The sequence below is a fragment of the Hetaerina americana genome, unplaced genomic scaffold (genome assembly GCF_022747635.1).
Source record: "Hetaerina americana unplaced genomic scaffold, ioHetAmer1.1.p SCAF_11, whole genome shotgun sequence".
Classification (NCBI taxonomy): domain Eukaryota; kingdom Metazoa; phylum Arthropoda; class Insecta; order Odonata; family Calopterygidae; genus Hetaerina; species Hetaerina americana.
The window spans coordinates 14,049,180-14,071,989 of record NW_027286181.1 but is presented as its reverse complement, the minus strand read 5'-3'; the positions used below and the strand labels follow the sequence as shown (position 1 = coordinate 14,071,989).

Sequence of the window (22,810 nt, the reverse complement as noted above, 5' to 3'; positions counted from 1 at the left end):
TTGAATTTGTGTTGTTTATGTGTTTTCACTTCTTAAAGTTATGTCCTGTACAGCCGAAGATTCCTTGACTCTGGTTTTTGTGGAGACCAAGAAAGGTGCTGACCAACTGGATGAATTTCTCCACCATCACCAGTATCCTGTGACATCTATCCATGGAGATCGCTCACAGAGGGAACGTGAGGATGCTCTCCGCAGCTTCCGTACTGGGTCCAAGCCAATATTGGTTGCCACTGCTGTGAGTTCCATTTCGTTTTTTGCAAAAGACCCTCTGAGATTCTCTTTCTCCTGTTGGATAGTATCCCTCTAAAGATGATGTTCCAAACCAGCTGTTTGAAAACATTTTGCAATCTTTTGAGATTCAATTCTGCTTGAACTGACAGGATGTAATTAAATTTTTAAGGTAATGTTATTAAGGAAGAACTTTCAGGCTTGAATAAGTGGTGTGTAAAAAATATGAAATTAAATGACTGGGCTTGTCCCTGAGCAGGAGACATCTGTACAGGGTTCGTCTGGAAAATAAGTGTACTGATTTTTTCCCGCCGCTCCAGGCGCGCCCAGCACCGCTCTGATGGGCTGCGATTGGAGGGGGGTATGTTGGCAAGCGACGCTGAAAAAGGCAGTCGGCTCTGAGCTGTGGTGTAGTGAGGAGCTCTATTAACGCGAACCTCCACGCTCAACCCATGTCACGGAACGCAATGCCGAAGTTTTTGGAGCAGCGTTATTCCATCAAATTTGCGGTAAAGCTTGGGAAATCGTCTACCGAAACTGTCAGTATGATTAACCAGGCTTACGGGGAGTCAGCCATGTCCAGAAACATGATCTTTCGGTGGCACAAGATGTTCGTGGAGGGCAGAGAAGAGGTCGACGACGAACCACGGCCTGGACGCCCATCAACGACACCGACAAAAATGTGCGAAAATTTCGCGATGTACTGAACTCTGATCGTCGTCTTAGTGTTCGGATGATAGCAGAGCAGTGTAATGTGCCAAAAACAATAGTGCACGAGATTATTAGGGAGCAATTACAGATGCGAAAAATTTGTGCAAAGTTGGTGCCGAAAGCGCTCAGTGATGATCAAAGACTCAATCGTTTGGAAATCGCGACACAACTTGCGGATCACTGCAAAAATGATCCACATTTTTTAGAGAATGTTGTTGTTCCCGAAGATAAAGAGGAGTTTGAAAGGAACGCGATACGGTACTTTGGATGCCGTCAAAGAGGCCGTGACGATGTCTCTTCGAGAGGTTCCCGATGATGCCTTCGCGGGAGCGTTCCAGGAATGGGAACGCCGCTGGAACAAGTGTATCGACTCACAAGGGTCCTATTTTAAGGAATATTAGCTTAAGATATGTAAAAGTGTAATAAATTTTTTTCCCTGAGCTCAGTACACTTATTTTCCGGGCGAACCCTGTACAACAATCTTAAGTTCACAAAATCAGTGCCATTAACGTTGTCCAATGAGATATTGAAATAGGTTCATTTTTGAATGGAATATGTCTTTTCCATTGTTCGCTCTAGCTTGAGTTGAAAATTGTGTAGTGAATCAAACTTCCTTTTCAGCATTGACTAGGATTGGCTCCTTCGTTATTTCTATCAAAAAGAAATCCTCCAATCTGCTTACAGTATGCTATTAATTCATCTGGCACTGCATAGCATGCCTATGCTACATTAAAATTGTTTTCACTTAGTTGATTGCATGATTCAGGGTTCTTTTTTATTTTCTGCAGTTTTTTTAAAATATGTATCCCATAACTTATCACAATTTTTAACTGTGTAAAGCAATTTTTTTCTATCATTTTTGGTTGAAAATAATTCATTAATGTATAAACTTTGGAAGTAAAGAAATGGAATATGATTTTTTCCTTTCAACTTAGGATAGAAATGTGTAGCCGTTTGTTGTTTTGATATTCAATACATGTGCATTATAAGCATATTCCACCACGAGTGCTATCAAGTAATTAATGCATCATGCCCAAGATGCAAGAAGCAACTTATACATCGTGTGTTGAGTAAAAGATAGCATAAGAAAAAAGAATTGCATAGATTATATTGAATTGAAAACATTGATTTATGATGTCAAGTTTTTTCCAATCCAGAATTGAGAGAGGTTTAGTGGATTGCATGTGTAAATAATAAAATGAAATCACCTTTATTTTTTCATTTAAGATTTGCTTTGTTGCCTCTTAGTGGCTTGATTCCCTCTTATCACAGATTTCAGTGTCTCATTGCAAATCAAAATACTCTTCATTCACCTTTATCCTTCATCCTTTTTGATTTATATAAATAAACCCCTCTCCTTCCCTCTTACCATACCTAGTTGCTCTTCATATTGTTTCCTTTCTACCCATTTCACCTTTTCCATTCTCCTCAAAACTGACATTAAAGTTTTCGCTACTCTTTTCTCTTACTTTGTAAAAGCCTCTCATTTCTTTTGTCACTACTGCTTTTCCTGTCTTAGTTCAAAACACTGGCCAAACTGCTCTACTTTTTTGACGACTTATTGTAATCATAAAGGTAGCCTTTCTCTTTCTTGACTACTTCAATATTATTGTTTTGCTTACATTGAATCTTATCCCATACCTATTGCCCTTGATTTTTTAATTTTTTTGAGCAATGGCTGTTACCCTAGGTATATTTTATATGCATTGATATTTTTGTTTAACATTGTGTAATTGGTTGTTCTTCTCATAACAGGTTGCAGCTCGTGGTTTAGACATCCCTCATGTGAAGCATGTTATTAATTTTGATCTACCATCTGATATTGAGGAATATGTTCATCGTATTGGACGTACAGGAAGGATGGGAAATCTTGGTAATTAAATATTTTTATTTTAATATAAATATGTATAAAATGTAATTGTGTATTGTTGATAATAATGTCATAATCTAATGCACACATTATCCCATACACAATTTACTGGCTGAATAGCCCAGCCATACACTTCGTTTTTTAATAGCCTGCATGGTTGTATTGTTGAAAAAGTATGGTTACCTGAGCATTATCATGTACAGCTAAAAAAAAAGCTTAATAAATATATTAAATTCTGAAGTGAAATAATAAACCATGTTGTTTGGGTGTTATAACAAGTCATTTTGGGAATTCATGGAATGCCTTGCTGAAAACTCATGAAAAATCAAAAGCGTCAAGATTATCATAAAACAGCCTCATAATTATTATGTGAAGTATCAGGTCAATTGATAGTTCCTCTGTAAACTCGCATAATTGCAAAAGGCTCTGTGTAGGGCTCACTTATTCACTTAACATAGTTAACGTACTTTTGATAGGCTGAAGTTATGTAGGTTCTGTTTGTATTAATATTCTAGAAAAATAAAAATTTAAAGACTAAATTCTTATTTAATGTGTTGATAAAATTATGATTGAATATTCAGAATAAATTTAATGAAAATGTGCCAAAATTAAAACTTGGACATGGTAGCAAATTTTTAGTAAATCTTTTTCAGTTTGTCGCCAATTACTATGACTGGTATTTTCAGTTAGATGTGGCAGTAGTTTCCAACCAAAAGTTTCAAGTTAATAGCTTTTGATAATTGGCAATGTGTCTAATTTGCAGTTCAATTCTCAACAGGATTGGTAATATTTGATTCACTAAACTAAACTTATGCAGTATGAATTGGAAAGAAATTTAAACATGTATTTTTTTACTAAAACACAGTGCACAAAATTGTTTATCCACAATTTGCTGTGGTGTGGAAATGTTAAGAATTAACTTTTTCATGTAGTCAAAACTTCTCTTTACATCCACCTTCTCAAGCTTCTATGCTTTTGAAGGTCAGCAGAAAAGAGTAAAGCAAATCATCATCAGGTCTCTAGAGTTTGTCACTGCAGTACTATCTGCAGAGCATCTCAACCTGATGTTACATTCATCTTACATACATTGCAAATAATTTTGAAATCAATTCTCTACTGCAATGGAAAGGAGTATTAATCAATGTAAACTCTATTGCAGGACTTGCCACTTCCTTTTTCAATGAGAAGAACCGCAATTTGGTACAGTCGCTTGTTGACCTATTGACGGAGACCAAGCAAGAAGTTCCTGGTTGGCTGGAGAATATGTCGAGGGAAATGCAGCATTCCTCTGGAAGGCCTCGTGGAGGTGGTGGAAGTGGCCAAAAGAGGTGGGAGAAAAATTTGTGCTATCATTCAATTAATAGTTTTAATGATTTTTATATCAAGGAAGTGTTATGTACAAGTATGGTTAAATGCGACCAAAATGATGGATAAATTGCCTTAGACAACATAACTTTCATAAGTTAGAGGCGGGAGTTAGATGGCAGAGATGTTGGGTAAGGACATTAAGAAAAGATAAGTAAAAACTTTGATACGGAGTATAGTTTTGTACAGTATGGAAACTTTATCATTGAGGCAAGATAATGGAATTATTTTCTTTTAAGCGATGTATTTAATGTTTTACAAAACATCCTTATCACCTTCAAAGTACTCTCCATTTTACTAAATACATTTGTCCAATCTTTAATTCCATTCCTGGCAACATTTTTCAAACTTGTGTGGTGTGATTCCTAACAACTCCTGCCAATTTTTTTTATCACTCCACATCATCCAAACGTTGACCTTTCATGTCTCTCTTCAGTTGCAAAAACATAAAGAAATCGCATGAAGCTAGGGCAGGTGGGGCAAGGGAGTCGTTTTGTTTTTGACTAAAAACTGAAATGGCTGTCTGAGCAGGTGCATTATCATGGTGGAAAAAACAAGTCCTTCGTCTCTCTTTTATCTTTTTAGTCACACACTGTTATGCAATATTCTTAAAACCTCTAAACAGTCTGTTTTCTGAAGTCGGAATGGGTGGGACAAATTCAGAATGCACTATCCCTCTCACATCAAAAAAACTAATGAGCATCGTATTGAGGTTTGATTTTTGACTTTGACAAGCTTTTTTTTTTGGGTGAGGGGACAATGAAGTGTTCAACTGGCTTGACTCTTGTTTGGTTTTGGAGTCATAACCATAGTACCATGATTCTTCAACAGTATTGACCTCGAGGAAGAAATCTGGTTTGGAGATGGTCTTTCAATGAATGGCAAATATCAATTCAATTCCTTTTTGCTGTTCAGTCAGGACCCAAGACCCAAATTTTGCTGTGGCCCTTCTCTTCTTCAAATCTTCCGACAAAATTTGCTGAAATGAGCCCCATGTCATTTCAAATCACTTGAGATTCTCTTTTAGAAGTCTGTCGTCGGTCCTCAAGCAATTGCGTGAACTTTTTCAACATTTTTGTCAATTCTCAAAGTTGACAGAATGTCTGAATGAGGTTAGTCAGAAAGTAACATTTCATCTTCTTTGAAACTAGAAAACCATTGGTATAATTTGGGTTTTTTGCGTAGCATAATCCTTGTTAGCTGTTGTTAACATCACAACAGTTTCTGCTGCATTATACCCAAGGGGAAGCAAAATTTCACGAGGGTGTGCTGTTCGCTTAAATTCTCCATGCTGAAAAATGAGTATGTCACAGGCCATGTATGTCAATTATGTGTACATACATGCATAGTTGGCATGATTTTAATGGGCAAAAGCAGCTTAAATGATAATAAGAGCTTAATCATATTAAGCATTACTCTCCATGAATTACTTTAGTTTTCCTTGGCAATCAATAATGCCCACTCATTCTTAAAATCTTCATTTTTACCATCGTATTGGATAAATTCTCTGTAATTTTAAAATGTGCCATATATTAATGGGAATCTGTTTTTTGTTTAAATATTTAATTAATGTAACATCTCTAAATATACTTTAAACCTTTAGATTAATACAGAGCAATTTACTCAACATGCCTTGTTGAATTCTTTTATCTCTTTTTGAAAAAAATCAGAACATGTATCTATTGCTATTTATGTAATTTCTTCATTTCTCTTCTGTGTCATTTATGCTCATGTTTTAAAAGTGTGAAAAAATGTTGCATGTGTTCCCTGAATTACTAAAACTATTTAAAGTATCTATTCTATCAAGCAGGTAACACTGAAGCTATATTTTATACCTTAGTTCTGATTTCAGAGATGTTTCCCTAGTAAAAAATGACTGCCCTGATTAACTGATGGTGCATATATTCAGAATCCACTTCTCCACGTGAATGTTTTCCTTTTAATTAGAGTTAATTTTAAGTTTGTGTTGCATTTAACTTTAAAAAGAGAGGGTATTTTTGGTGTCAAGGCATCTTGATTGAACGATTAGTTAATGCAAGTTGCATTTAATGTCACTCCAGGTTCAGTGGAGGTTTTGGAGCCAGAGATTATCGTCAAATGAGTCGTGGTGGTATGTCAAGTGCTGGTGGTAGATCCAGTGGATATGGCGGTTATGGCGGACATGCTGGTAATTATTGTTTTGAGAAATCATTTTGTTTTAAGTGTTACATGTATGTACTTGGAGAGCAACTGTGGATTATTGTGAACTTAGTGGTCGCATATTTGAGTGCATAATTTTCAGGACCCATTGAAAAATTCCTGATATTCCTTTTCCAATTTTGGTATATTACTTCAGTTTTTTGCAATTGAATAAAAATCATTCAAGTATTCGGATCAAATGAATTTCAATTAATTGATAAACTTAACATTAAGTTTTATATGTGATAGATAATAATGATTGTTCCAGGATGGGATAAGGAAATATGTGAACCAATTTTCGATGCATCACAACTTCTTTTAAAGAACACTGCTGAAGTGCGTTCAACTTTGTTGCTTATCTTGCTCTTTAGTTAAACTGGTGGATAGAGATCACCTTTGTGGGCTATGTTTATTAAATGTTTGACAAGGGTGATGAATTTTTACAATTAAATCAGAACTTCCTTCCAGATTGCTCTATGTCTAGTAATTAGGGTCGTAGAAATTAAGTCAAGCCTATTTAATCCTTTTGTATTTCCCATAGTTAATTTTTTCTTTGTAATTGTCATTATTATTATGGTTGAGGCTTATGTGTCTTTTGTAATCGCATTCCTCATTTCCATTGCACTTCTGTTTTTTCTTTTTGGTTCGCTTTACATATTTCATGCAGTTTACTGGATAATATTCCCCTCAATAATTTGAAAGTCATTGGGACTTAACCAGTGTTCTATGAATGTTTGGGAAGACCTGGATCTTGTTCAATGATGCTTAAAGTCTTGTCAAAATTTGAATTTGCTTAGTCAGAAACTAAAGCTACTATTATTCTCATTCGATCTTACCAAGGAAAATTGTAACTAGTAAGTTTTCATTCCTCAAGTTGTGTTAGTTTTAGTAATAAGTCAACAATCCTTGTGATGCACTCTTTTGTCGTTGGTTTTTTTTACCTGCAGTGAACTGATATATTCTGATAATCTCTTTGAAACATTGACTTTCTTAAATGGAATGTGTACTGGAGGCCCCCCGGCAAGGAGGCACAACTTCCCCATGATGAAAATTATAAATAATTACAGTAAAACCTCTATAATTATTTTTCAAAGTTAGGAGAATCTGAGATGTTTTTCTGTCAAATCAGTGAACTTTTACAATTAAAGCCTTAAATACATATTGTTCGTAAATTAATAATGAAAATTGATTTTTGGAATGTGCATTGTAGTTATAAAAGACAATTCAGAAAGAAAATTTCAGATTAGTCAGTTAGCTTCACCAGAGCAGCATTTATTGCCGCAATTGTTTGAAGTTAGTGATTGCAATATTTTTCCATATCCTTGAGTTGTTTTTGAAAACTCCATTGAATTTTTGATGAGGCGCTAATCACAAACTTGAAATTAAAATTACTGTATTTTCCCATCGATAACTGGCATCCAGAACTTTGTAGTTATCATGAATTTGTATAGGTAGTTGAAATTTATTGCGAACTACAGAAGTATCAGAAATTAAACAATATTCCCTGGCCAACACAATATGCCGCCTTATTGCTTTTTTGCTATGATTCGTTTGTCAAAACGAGGCTTAGTTTTCTATCCCCTTTGATTTGCCATGTAATTTAACTCTCAGCAAATCAAATATAAAAAGAATAAGAGAATGAATTAAATGGAATTTTCTTGGTTTGTTTGCTATGCTTTGCTTTGTTAGTATTGGCACTCAATTCAATTCGATTGATGTACCTATCCTATCATATATTTATACATACGTGTATATTATACGACGTAGTCTATGCATACGTGAAGTACTATATATTAAAATAAAGAAGTATTACGTATTAGAATAAATGAGGTATAGATCTTCTTTTTCTCATGGATTTATGAGATAACCGTAACAGTAGCAGATCTGTATGTAATAAATAACAATTAGAAAGGCATGCTTCCAGACTAATTTATTCTTGTGAGACACTACTTTAAATAATTGTGGGCATAGGTATGTTAATGCTTGGATTTTTTTCAATTTTCATTTTACCTAATGCCCATTATCATTCTTTTCGATCATATGAACATTTTTGTATAGGTATTTCATGCGTGATCGATGGGAAAATATGGTAATTTGAGTTTGCTAATTCAAAAAAAACGACTTAATGAGTTCTCATGAAATCTCGGACATTAATTTAATGACAATTTCATCTCACTTTGCTGGTTAAATAAACATAATATGCAAACTTGAAGAGGTTTTGCTGTATTTTTTGAGAAAAAAATGATTCCAGGAAATTAACTGCAATATACTTGGCTTGTTTTTTTATTATTTGGCTATCTCATTTTGATTTATTTGTGGGGTTTTGGCTCTTTGCCCAAGGGTCTCAGATTTAATTCTGATGGGATCCATGATATCTACACTATTTGTTAAAGGTCTTATGCTTTCAGGTGGATTTTATGGTGGAGGAAGCGGGTATGGTGGGTCATACAACAATTCCCACAACCAAGGACCTGATTGGTGGGGCAGTTAGAGCCTCTTGGTTTTAACCGCAACCTCTGCTGCATCCTCATTGAGTGTTTTGCGTTGATAGATAAAAGGGAAAGGATGGGAATCTTGCCAAATAATCCTCTATGTAACTGAGGTTGGTGGAAGATTCAAAGAGGATGAAAAGTAATGGTGTTGGAGGTGTAATAGTTCTGCTTTCGGTCTTGTGACAGTTAAGCCAATATGCATGGGTGGTTGTGTACACCTATTTAATGCCTTTGGCTCTCTTTCCTCCTCAAATTTGCTGAAGAAAAAAAATGTTAGAAAAAAGTCACTTCAAATAACCATTCCTCCAACAAATTGCAGCTTTGAAAAAAAAATGGCTTTGAATTTTGCTCTTGTCATTTCGCATTCTGTTTCCCTACCGACCTTAGTATGTTAAACTCTACAACTGAAAATTTAATGAAATAGAAACTGTCCCTTTTTTATGAGTGCATTTCTTCTTGGAAAAAAATCTCAACTACAGATTTATATTATCCCTTCTAATAATTAAGTAGTATTAATGTGGTTTCCCAGAATAGTTCACATACTATCAGTTCTTGTTTAATCAATTTTAAAATGATGAAAAAAATCAGGACTCATCAAAAAGAAATGTTTGCTTTTTTACTGTGTTAAGCTAGTAAGGGTTTGACTTAAATTAATGGAGTTGTTTTCCATAGAAGAGATATTAGTTCTTGCAGCAGCTCATTTCTAATGAAAAATTGAATCGTGACAATAGAGTATTTTGAAACAGTAGTCATGCCACGAATCATTCCTGTAGTTCTACAACAATCTAAATTAATTGATGGCTTAAATACATAGATATAAAAAAGATGGGTGTACACTGGCGGAGCATTTGAAAATGGCCACAAAAATTCATGGGGAATACAGTAGATGGGATGCTTAACCATATGTTCTTTAATTGCTCTTCTTCTACACTTACGAGATTCATAAGTGCAATAAAAAATTATTTACTGTCCATGTAGAATCTCCAATGACAGCCCAATTCTTTGCATTGTATGCAAATGCATTAGCCACGTAATTGGGAAACATCTCGAGAAAAACGTATTTTCTTAATCGACAGTGTCGCCATGAAAGATGATGATGATGATATGTGCTGCTTTATACGTGAGCATAAAAGAGGTGAAGTCTTTCTTCTCCATTTTGGGTATTACTTAGTGGCGATTCTAATGGAAAAAAAATATGCCACTTCAATGATACGAGACAACTTTGCAGTTATTAAGGACCATTAACAGCCTCATTCAATTTATATTAGTAAGTAAGATGTGGAATTGAATTGGTATGTTTAGGAGTCATATGTTTTTAATTCATGCTTAATTGTGCATTGCATATATTGATGAGCTGCTTGTTGAAAAAGTTCCAGGAATGGCCACTTGGTCCATGAACCTTTGAAAGAGAATATGGAGCTGTTGCATCTGTTACTTGGTGTTCTATATTCCTAAGTACTAATTTACACCTCTGTAAGGTGTGTACGATAGAGTTTAGCCTTGTTTTTTTTTTAATCTCTTCTTATTTGTTTTAATTTCACCTTGGTATTTCATGTCCCTGACTGTCTTTGTGGAAATGTTCGTACATAGTAAATCAGGCACTGAGTGCTGGCTTTTTTACATGGGAAGCACTTGGCTGAATGATTTCGCCTGGCGACCTGCCACTTAATTAAAACGAGAGCAATTCACTGACTTTGAGCTAGGACTGTTGAGTGAGGGTACAGTGTGCTCCAGGACCTCAGCAATGCTGACACACACAGACGAGACAACTCGGGAGTTGCATGCAACATGGAAAGTGTTTCTACAAACTCTTGATTGATAATTGCCACGAATGGAGCCGGAAATGTCATTCCAGTTCATTTGAATCGAAGTACAAAGGATAGCAGGTGTTTTTCTATGAATATAATATTATGCATGGGGGTGTGGAGAACTTTCATCAGTTGTGGAAACAAGGTATGGTTGAGCGTACAACTAGTGTTGCTCCTAAAACTACAAATCGGCGGGTAGGTGTAATATAGAGTGAAATCATTGCATTAGTTTTATAACTCCTGCTGGTCAGGTTGTCAGTATTTGCATTGCCCTGTAATCATGTGGAACATAAGTCTTGTTCTTCATTATGATGCATATGAGGTTTATTTATTCTCTTGGGTATAAACCCCCAACCCATTTTACTCCTTGTCCAAAAATATTTGTAGAAAGAGAAAAAACAAGCTTTTTGAGGCCTTGAATGAAATTCCTTTTTTTTTTCGAAAAAGCATGTATCATGGGGGTATCATTATTTGAAGATGTATGGAAAGATTTCACAAAACGTGACTTAGTTTCATTGTGTAAGAAAGCAGTCGGGGACATAACATAGAAACAAAGAATGATAATTATTATAATTATAATATATCTATTTAACCTCAAGAAAAAAACCCTAGAGCCATATTTGCATGAAGTGTAGTTTTGATTCCTACAGTGTATCCTTAAGAAAATGCACACTTTTGCCGTCCCTGTTGGCCAAGGCAGTATCGCCCCCATTCGACCCTACGTAATGATGGTAATGGGTGCTGGCAGAAAGTGAGGGTCATTGCGTAACTCTCACGGTTTCTCCCTCGTTAAAGGAGGCGGGAGAAAAAAAAAGGCTAAAAGATGATGAAAAAGACATTCCCATATTCATCCTCATGCCAAGTGCAACTTCCCACAGTGGAGATGTTTGCCCTCTTTGTTTAAAAGCCTACCGGGCATGGAACTTAGACGAAGAATTGGATGCCTCTTCGATTGTGATTCTTCGTGTAGAACATTTGACGGCACGTGGGGTCGTGGGTTGCCATTAATAATACTGCCATCATGTGTGTTAAGTTCTTTTATAATGTTCCTTCTCTGATAGAAACGAGGGGGAATTTTCTGTGTATCAGTATTTTTTGAGCCTCAATTGAAACGATGGAACAGGTGTGAATGTGTCCACGATCAGTGTATTTATGTGCAAGCGTGTGATTTTTGTGTAGTGTACAAGTTGTGTGTCTGGAGCGATTATGGTAATTAACGTGATAGGAGGAGGTTGTTACATGATTACCTCTGCTGTGGCAGAAAAGTGGAAGTCTGAAATCACATGAAACTTGATACCTGGGTCATTGTTTTACATAAACTTAAGGTATTTAAAACCTGTAAAAAAAATGGCTCAAAGAATGCTGAAATTTTTTATTGAAACACGTTGCAGTTATATATATATATAAACATAAAAATATATTTGAAGTGTATTTGCAGTTTTACTGGGAGCTCTCTCTATTCATCTGAATACCGTGCTCTGAAATGTCGAGTTTGAATACGATGTTGAGCCTCAAATTCTTTTACATAATAATGGTGATTACTTGGATGTTGCCATTTGTACATCAAGGTGTTTATTGGGAGAAATAAGCTGCAAATCGAGATGATCTTTACTCACCTTCATTTTTTGCTGCTGCAAGCTATCGTGTGTCTGTGTGAGTGCATGTGGTTCTGGATCTGTGATATCAAATGGTTAAGGGCTGACATATTGTTATTTTATTCAATAGATCTGGCTTATCAAAACATTCAATCATTGCCGTTTCCATCATATTTTGTTCAAGTATCAACAGTTCATCATGAGTTATTCATGTCATTATTTAAAAAGAGTATGAAGATTGCCTTTTTGTCAGCAGCATTATAATTTTTCAGATTCTCTTTTTTTTTTGTCTCTCAGTACCATTTAAAAAAATTGTTTTTAGTCTTGTCTTGTGTATTGTTTCCATGTCTGTAGTCTATAATGAAATTATTAAAATGAGAAATCTTAGGTTTTGTGACACATCCAGAATTGTTAACATAAAATTCTGATTTCGTTGGAAAAGTTAGCCCCTCAGACTGTACCTGAAAATTGTATTGGCAGTTGATTAAATGCTACAGTGTCTCAGAAATGTTAATATTTTACCACCTACGTTGGTGGTGGTAAACTGCTAGTATTGGATTGTTTCCTTTACCTCTTACAGAGGACCACGCACATTTTCAAATGGAAATACTTAACAGGGTCTAGAGTTTAGTCAGGTTTAATTATCATTCCAGGCTTCCAAATTCACTGGATTCATTAATCCTCCTACCTTCCACAGTAAAAGTATCAATGTCATCATTACTTTGGTAGCTAATATTTCTGGACGGTGAAATTTCCCCAGTAGTTTGTCGGGGTTGCAAAAAGCTCACAATCCATTGTACGTACGCGAGGGTATTTGAATAAAAAAATGACAGTCATGAAGGATTTTTTAATTGGGATTATTATTACTAAGCAGGTTTCAATCCTAGGGGCGTCATAGTCGGTTGATGGATTCATTCAGTTAGGCAATATTTCTGTAGACTTATATAATTTATTATTTTTATAATCCTTTTTTGTGATTTTCTTTCTATTGCACGAGTTAGATGGATGAATTTAAAGATTTTTAAGCTTTTCCTGTGATATACAAAAGTAGCGCAAGTCTGTTTGCTTTGACTTGTTTTTTTTTTAAATGTGGCATAATTTGTGTGGGAGTGCTTACTGGAGTGATTGAGTATTATGCATGGCTGGAAGATTTTTGTTGATTTACCATTGAAAAGTGGTCGGTTTTTAATTAATACTTGGTCTTTTGAGCTGTCTCTTTTAAATGGACAGCAGGTCATAATTTTATCTTGATTTGAAAAAAAAAGCTGGAGTTTTCCTAGTTGGGCTGCATTCTTGCATCTAATTTCATTTCCGGCTGCATAAATCATGCCAAAGACTCATCATTTAATAATTAATAGCTTACAATATGTGCTCTAACCGTAAAGTACTTTTGTTTAATACATTTTGTTGGGAATTCTCTCAATTCCTGATTGGCTGTGCATAATGTGATACCATGATGACAGTGCACTGGCAGTACTGGTCCAACTCAGAAGCATAAATTTTTTTATTCTCAGGAGAAAGTTTTGGCTTAGTATGTACCAAAGAGTCTTAAGGTCTTCCAGCTAAGTGGGTGTTTCGGATTCTCCTTTAACTAGACAAAGGGATTCTGGCCATTTTTAACAGACTAGAGAGCGAGGGTAACATTTGGAGTTCCATAATAAGCTGCTTACATTATGAACTACTTTTGGTACTTCAGTGTTAAGGAGTATATGTACACAATTTTAAATTCCATTGAGGGTGACGGAGATATTTGATTTTGATGCAGCAGGAGTTGCTTGTTTATATGAAATTTGGAGGTTGTTTTGCTCTATAAATTATTGAATAATGTATCTTTTAAAAATGTCTGTAACATTTCTAAGAAATTTTTACTTGGTATTCTGGTCGTATTGCAAACTAAAACGGTAACAGATGATTGAAATAAAGAGAGCTTTAACTGCAAATCAGTGGCTTATTTGCATGATGTGTGGACTTAGGGATGGCAAAAATACTCCTATTATAATGATGAATCTTGCATTTAAAATTTCCTTGTTTCTTTGTAGAGATGTAAGTCCTAAAAGCCAGAAAATAAAAATTTAAACAAAAGTTGAATCTTTCTTTTATATTTCCCTACCACAACCTCCAACGTCTTCATTCAGGTTAAGTTGCAGAATGTCTGGTAATCCTATTCTATTACGAATCTTAGTGTGAGACTTTTCTTAAGAAATTTACAAAATTTTGTATTTTACACTTAAAGGTTAAAATCTATTAATAATTCAAAAGGTGACAGTTGAAGATGGGTTTTGTTTCTTGTTCTTAATTACTCCCAAGAATGTTTTTTATTAATAATTTGTCTGCTGACCTTAATCTTATATGCGTATAAGAGTCTTCGAATGCTGAAAAAAATGTTCAATGAATAATAATCTGGAGTAGTTTCCAGAATATCAATTTTAAATTGCATTTTATCACTTTTTTACAATGAGTGGTTATGTGTTTCTAATTCTAAGACCCACAACCATTGGACTTCAAATTGAAATTGTGGAATCTGTGGGTGTTGTAATGATTAATAGTTGATTTAAAGTGAATATTGCTATTTGCGTGAAAGATATATTACTTTAAATGAAGATGGTTGCGGAAAATATTCACATAGATGGAATAGTAGGAAAATAAAATTTGTGGAGTAAGGGCCTACATGGTGTCCTTGAAGCAGCACTCATCTAATAACCTTTTTTTTAAAATAAAGAAAACAACATTATAACCAGAGCACTCACATATGATGCCATGAAGAAAAAATGGAATGATACAAGAGATGGGATACATCTAGAGAGAAGGTGTTATGCAGAAACAAAAGAGTAAGCAATTTGGAACAGATTTACATAAATATTCCACCTACCAGCTTGTTGATTAAGTAGACCATAGAACTTGATGTTGGATACCCAAATCTTTAGTTGTTAAAATTTATATTAATACCCTCTTGCAAGATTGCTTGATTAAATGTGAGGACCTGTGTCCTGCCATTTAAATTTGTTGTGTGAACACCAGTCCCCACCACTGTCCAAGACCATTTGCATTTTAACCAGAAACCTTCAACTACTTCTGTCAAATTATAGTTTGAATTGTCAGCAAATATTATGGCATTAATGCTACGATCATTTTTATATAATGATGGTAGGTCATTGATTAACAACAAAAATAAGATCGATATCAATTTAGCCTTACAGAGCTCCCTCGCTAATTGGATAGGAATTGAATATTTTACAGATTTTGATGGTATTTTCCCTCCGATCTTGCAAATTAATAAGATTTATTATAGAAGATGTTGGTATGACTTGGCAAGTAGATCGTTTGCCAACTTGTCTGCTATTTGGTAAATCAACTTAAAAATCAGGAATGTGACCATGGAATGCAATAAACTGTCACTTGTAAGGAAAGGGTTAAGTAAGGAGATACCCCGATGAGCTACTGAGAGTCTTCGCCTCAAAGCTCTTTTCTATTATGCATAAACTGGAGTTAGAAATATGTTATGCAATTTATGAGCAGCATCACATCCATATGGGTATGACAAGATAATCTTTACCAAAGTCAATTAGCTGAGGCTTAACTGTAGTAGCATGAGCAGGCTTAGAAATGTACTGGTCATGTATGAACTTCCCTCCCCTGTCTTCTTCTATCCATCTCTCTTTCCATATTCCTGGCAATAACAATTGACAACCAATTAAGGATAACTTAATTCAAAATTTTAAGGATGTAATTCTTAACTTGAGCCTATCTTGATTTTTTTATTGCTCCTGCATATGTTAAGTGAAAATGTGTATTAGAGTAAGTAGCTGTGAGTGACTACTATTGTTTCTAAAAGTCCTGGCTGCTATGGATGTGTTGACGTTTGGGGAAAAGCACAAACGTAAATTATGATAGGATTCGATGATTGGTGAGCACCTGGTTTCCAATAGGTTTTTATTTTGCCCTGAGAGGCTAGTCTCCCACTGGCCATTGGATACCAATGTAATGACCATAGTTCTTTGTGAGCCAGTTACCTTGGAACAACTCTATTTTTGGTATAAAAGATTACAATGAAGAAGTCTTCGATCCCCTGCATCTCATTATAATCAAGTTAGTCCACCTTATTCTGAGGTTATGAAGAATTAAATCTTAACCCAAGTAATACATGAATCATAAAAATTATTCCTGTAATCCAAGAAAAAGTAACATTGTCATTTGTACTGTGTTATACCCAATTTTATAATTAGGGAAAATTCCAAAAGGAGCTTCCTTTTTTTTAAATATAAAATAATAAGTTAAACCATGGTAAGCATAGCCTTTAGCTGTTCATTAAGGTCATTTCCAATGAATCATGTGTTTTTGATATGACAAGAAAGTGAATGCTTTTAACTATAAATTACAATCTGCAGAAGAGCTAAGATGGCATGAATTTTGGCAACATTTAAGGCTTGAAATAACTCTTTTGAAAAATACTTGCAGTATTACATCAAGTGAAAAAGAGAATGAATTTCACCATGATGGCCTTCAATGATTTTGAAAATGTTAGCAGATTGTGTGCATTGGTATTTGTGTAGATACTTTATGATGAAATAGCAGTAGTTATTTAATTCTAAATTTATTGTGGATAAATAGATAACAAAATACAAATATTTATATAATTAATAACAGTTGCTGTTAAAAATTTTTACTTTGATAACTTATATAAATTTAATTTACAAATTTGCAATTTCCAGCATTAATGTTCTTTGTATTAATCCTGTGAGAGTTATTCAATTATTAAAACATCAATGTATGCTTTGAAAATCTTTTTCCCTTCCCAACCTCAATTTTACATAAACCTTGTTACACACATTCCTACACTTGTTCCTTCAAAGATGTTTACAAGATTTCACTGTATGGTTTCTCTCCATCTTTTTTACAGCTATGGTGGTGCCAATGTAATGGAGCAGGCTCGTGAACTAGAGCGTGGCTGTCACCTGCTTGTTGCTACTCCTGGTCATTTGGTTGATATGATTGACAGAGGCAAAATTGGTCTTGACCAGTGCAAGTATGTAATTTTTGCTCAATCTTTTATCAATATGTGCATGTTACCCTTGAAGGAAAAAAGTCAACACTTTTCCATTTGGTCAATTACTAACCCTTGTAAGAAAGTCCAGTTTTCACATTAGCTGATGTAATACGAGGTATAAAACCACTAGAGGTAAAAGCTGAGCAAACAAAATTTGTTCTCGTTCAAGTCTACATACTGACAAGAAATCTTTGGAAGGTATAAACAGTGTATATGATCAGCTAGAGGAAATAATTGTGGATGTTCATTGAGGGAATCAAATGACAGTGATGAGGGATTGAAATGCAGTGTTAGGTGTAGGGAGAGCTGGAGGTGAGAAAGGAAAAACTGCGGGGAGAAAGCAGTCAAGTTTTGCAGGATAAAAAAATTAAATGATTACCACTGGTTTTAAACACCACAGACATACTACGAGGGTCATCCGGAAAGTAGTACCCGTTCGTGCCGCATGAAGTGCTGACGACGCGAGTAGCCGCTGGACGAGGTCAGATAGCTTCAGTGGCTTGTCTGCCTTCTCTGAGCCAAGTTGCGTGACGCTAGCATTACCTGTGTTGTTTCTGTGATTGTTTACAATGTTTAAAAAAATTGAGAACGCCGCCAGTTGTGAAGTGAGGGCAGTGATTAAATTCCTCAATGCAAGAAACGTTCGCCCATGTGATATTCATCGCCAATTAAAGGAGGTGTATGGAGACAATGTAATGGACGAGTCGTCTGTTCGGCGGTGGTGTCGCAACTTCAACATGGGGAGGGGGAACACACACGACGATGAGCGTTCGGGGAGACCGTCTGTCATTACAGACCAACTGGTGAGCTCAGTTGACGAATTCGTGAGGAACGATCGGCGCGTCACAATTGATGACATCTGTGAGCATTTTCCCAATGTTTCTCGAACAATTGTTCATGAAATTGTTAAACACCATCTGCATTATGCAAAAATTTGTGCAAGATGGGTCCCTCGCGTATCTCAATGAGCTGGCGGCGAAGGACTATGCAGCAGGAATACAGAAACTTGTCACACGTTATGACAAATGCCTTAATTTGCTTGGAGATTATGTTGAGAAGTAGTTTAAAGTATCCTCTTTCAAATAAAATTTTTTATGTTTGTTAATATTTACTTTTGTGTCTTTATTTCACGAACGGGTACTACTTTCCGGATGACCCTCGTAGATACATGTGGGAAATGCCAGCCAAAATGGATTTAGACCCTCATGGAAAATGCCAGGAGATATCAGTTAAAGCCATTAAGGTTTGACACAAAATGGAGCACTTGACTTTGGACAGTGCCTGGTGCACATTCTTCCTCCAAGTTCAAGTTCCCTCTTTGATTTTCTCCCCGTTGATGGTCACCTGGTGACCGAAATACCGGTATAGGAGTTCTTCGTAATTATTTTTATTGGCCTTAGGATCTTCTTCCTTGAGATTAAAGGTTTGACACATTTAGTGATCATGAAGTGCCATACCAGATTCTATGAGATAAAAATGGAAAGTATTATCTGGTGGTATGTTGAAGCTTTAATGTGAACTAAGGAATGGGTACAGTAGAAGATAGGTGGACATACCTTAACTTTGGGACAAAAAAGCTAAAAATAAAGCGATAAGAATAGGAAGCCATGGATCACAGAGGAGATGGTTTGGAAGATAGATGAGAGGTGAAAATGGAAACAAAATTCGCACAGAATTAGGAAAGAGACATACTAAGACATAAATAAACAACTAAAATTCAAAACTAATAGCACAAAAAAAGAGTCATGGAAAGAGCAGCATGAAGATATTTACAGTTAACAGAGACTGAGTAAAATGGATGCGATTTTTAGGAAAGAGAGAGAACTATCGGGTAGTAAGAAAGGAAAATCCATTCACAGCATCAGTAACAATAAGGCAACACAGAGAAAATACACAGTGTACTACACTGTGAAGATGTAAAGCCATTGAGTTAAGATATAGAAAGAGATTACGTAGTCCAGGACAGTTGTGACATTCACATCTAATAGTGAGTTAGAGAAATAGAAATAAAGCTAAAGCTAGCAAGAAAAGAAAGAGTTATGACATGGCTGTGGAGATAGCAGCCCTGCAAAACTACTCAAGGTTTATGACAAACATGAAAGAAGCCTTTTTCAAGGATCATTTGCAGCGTATACATAAGGGAAGAATCTGAACAAAACACTTAATTGGTTTAGTATTAATTCTTGTCCCATTAAAATTAATGGTAACAGTAAACAAGGATTAGGATGACAACTTTAATTTTGCATCATAATCAAAATAAAAAAACCAAGGTAATTTATACCTAGGATAATCAACAAAAGAATGTAAAATAGGGCAAATGATAACTTGGGGAAGATTTAATTTACAAAGAGGAGTACAAGTGATGCTGTAGCAGTAATGAAGTCACAAAGGAAGGAAAAGAATGGAAACGGGAGATATTGGTTTAATGAATTCCTAGGTGAATTTTGGCTGCGTAACTGTAGTATTATTGTCAATTAATGCAGGGGAAGATAGTAGCAGACTGGAGGGAGAGATGATACTGAGAACCTGTTGTGTCTCTGACAGCACAAGTGCAGATAGTGAATGAAGAGTTTGGATGGCCAGTGTGAGGTAGAGCAGTGAGACAGGGCTGCCCATCACCTGTTCTTTTCATTATATAAATGCAGAGAATGAGGAACTTATGAGGTATGCACCAGAAGAGCTAGAGGTGGGAGTGGAAATTGGTGTAAAGTTCATTAAATCAACGAGATTTGAGGGTGACCATGCATTAGTTGGCCAAAGGATAACAGTCTTCCCTTGTTATAAAATCTAACATAACACTACAGACCATTAATTGTACTTATGCATATTCTTACTGTGTGGTGGGTGTTGATCTATAAAATTTTCATTCATAGTAGTAGTAGTTTTTTTTTGAGAGGCGACGGACAACTGCCACTCAACTGCCACTCGTCTACCCATCATTTGTGCCATTAAGGATGGATGGGGAAGGAAGGGTGGAGAGAAACCCGGCGTCGGCATTAGCCTACTCTTGTCGGAAGGCGCCAAGGGGTCCGCAGTTTAACTTCCCATCTGACGGAGGTGGGAGGGTTGGATGGAGGGTCAGAGGGGAGGGGGAGGGACGGTTGAGGTGAAGCAGCATTGCCAATCCCGCCTCGGAAGTGCGATGAGTCAACTGAGTCCCATCCGACGGACTGTGCTATCCTTGGGTATCATTCACTGGGATGGTATATCCTTGGGTAGCATTCAATTCCTCCTTCGCGGTGACTCTATCTTCTCTTTGGTTGGTCTCAATCCCCCTACCCTCGTGCGGGCAGGGGCATTGAGAATTCTCCCGCATTATATCTGCCTGTCGTAAGTGGCGACTACAAAGGCGGGGAGACGTACCCAAAAACTAACCCCTAATAAGAAAGGGATACTTCCAAACAGTCTAATGGATATACTGTCTGCTGCGTACGGCCATACCATCCGGCCTGCGATCCACATGGGTGTTTGACGCGCCTGAACACCCGCAAGTGAGAGAAGGGGATCTCCGAGGGTTAGCGCTCTGGTTCCCAACCCGGTTTTGGAAATCTGGTATAGCCCAGGGAGTAATCCCTGGGCTATACCATCTCTTCGGCCCTGGATTTCGTGAAATTCGGTTTCCGTGGCCGACCCAGTCAATTGGCATTCGTCAAGTTAATATATGTTGAATATAAGATTGGAAGTGGGACCTCTTTTTTTTCGAAATTCTTTCACTTGCTCCTCCAAAGTCATTGCTTCAAAAATCGAGCATAACGTTTCTGAAAATTCCAATTCATGATACGAAGAACGGAATGAAAACAATCGTGCTTTGCCCATTACAATGCAATCAAAATCAGAATCCACAGTGTATATACAAGTACAATTGAGAGCATACTGGTCTGAAAGTGAGAACATGGAGACCATTATGCTCTCACGTGCCCTTTGCCCAACCGACTAGAATATATGGAAACAATCAATACACTTCATTATGGCTTGTTAATCGAAAATTTGTTAATCCAACTTCGTGAGGATCCCATATACTTGCAGCGTATTCTAAATGAGGCCTAAACATCGAAAGATAACATTTTTCTCTTTGACCTTTTCATCACATTTACAAAGTACTCCTCAAATAAATCCTAATTTTTTGTTAGCTTGTCCACATATTCCCCGTATGTGTTTCACCCAGGAGAGGTCGTGAGTGAGGGTAACGCCTAGGTATCTAATCGAGTCTACGCATTCCATTTCTGTGATTTATGACTACGTACTTGCGATGTGAGATGGGAGGATAGCGGGGATTACTGGAGTTGGAGAGTAATTTACAGCGAAGGGGACGAGAGCCGACGTTTAGGAACAGCGTTAAAAATTTTGCACTGGTTCCCAAGAACGGATGCGGACTCATCACAATTTAGTTGTTGTGAAGTGCAGCGACTGATTCAAAAAGAAAAATCAAGGTAGGTGGGTTGGGAAAAGGGATTGAGACGCATTAACTGAATTGACAAGAAATGAACACCAGCAGGCTGAATTTAAGAATTTTCTAGAGAATATTATATCTAATCTGATGACCTTCCCCTGAAGCTAATACTCAAAAAGGAAGGATAGTGGAAGAAAAGAGAAACAAAACTCTTTGAAATAACCCCAGTATGACTAAACTTAATCTTCAAAGCCTCTAAATTACTCACTTGTTTGACTCATTATGACATAAACGGAACGTAAAAATAGAACGATGAAAGGCTCAGGTTCATGTTGATCGGAAATAAAATCTCAGAGCAGCACATAACTATTTTCAAATTCTAACAGATGTTGTAAATATCAATTTAGAGGTATCTTTAATTCAACAGGCAAGCCATCCTTCGTCACCTGTCGTGGGAAAGTGGGGGGGGGTCTTGAATGATTATCTCAAATATCTAGTGGACTTTTTTTTGTTAGTTAAGCAGGTCAGTGACATCGATTTGCACGATAAAGTAGCCTTCGTTGAGCCTAAAGAAATTTTTTATTTATATAACTCGCCACGCCAATGGGGCCGCACGGATTCCTCCGAATGCAGTATGAGGCTGAGTGATCGAGAGGCCGCCCGGAGTCCGATCGTTTGATGGGAGAGAGGTGCCATTCCGGAAACCGGAGGATCGGAAGGTTGTCTCGCGCAGCAGCGGGGGAAAGTTAACTCTGCGGCGAGTGAGGGGAGATGCGAAGACAAACAGTTACGGTGGTTGTGAACGGACACAAGCTACCAAAGGGAACAGCGATAATTCCTTTGCCTCTTCTAACAATACGCAACGTGACATCTAATACGTACTGGGTAGGTCGTTCAATAACTCCTTAGAAATCCCAAGAGATGGTGCCAAATCTATGAATGGGAAAAGGCATGATTTTAGCAAGACGCATATCTCACTATGCTGCTTTTAAATTTTCTTGTTATTTCCATCGAACGATCTCATTTTCATATTCTATTGAAGCAAAAAATTGTGTTTATTTAGGAAAATGAAAAAAAAACAATCATCTTGCGGTGACTTCAATGACGGATGCCTATTCGTGTGCTCATT

General features: G+C 36.4%; 1 protein-coding gene across 4 annotated transcripts in view; it reads left to right on the top strand.

The window, feature by feature from the left end:
• Nucleotides 1-14,329, top strand: part of bel (ATP-dependent RNA helicase bel) — a 38,758-nt gene extending 24,429 nt beyond the window's left edge. For 2 of the 4 annotated variants that reach the window (XM_071599424.1, XM_071599419.1), the window contains 5 exons: nt 39-235; nt 2,695-2,812; nt 3,969-4,137; nt 6,235-6,341; nt 8,746-14,329. In XM_071599424.1, coding sequence (XP_071455525.1) covers nt 39-235; nt 2,695-2,812; nt 3,969-4,137; nt 6,235-6,341; nt 8,746-8,843 — 689 coding nt within the window. In that variant the 3' untranslated portion in view covers nt 8,844-14,329. The remainder of the gene's footprint in view (nt 1-38; nt 236-2,694; nt 2,813-3,968; nt 4,138-6,234; nt 6,342-8,745) is intronic. The other 2 variants (XM_071599420.1, XM_071599423.1) reach the window with 2 other exon arrangements.
• The last annotated feature ends 8,481 nt before the right edge of the window (nt 14,330-22,810 follow it).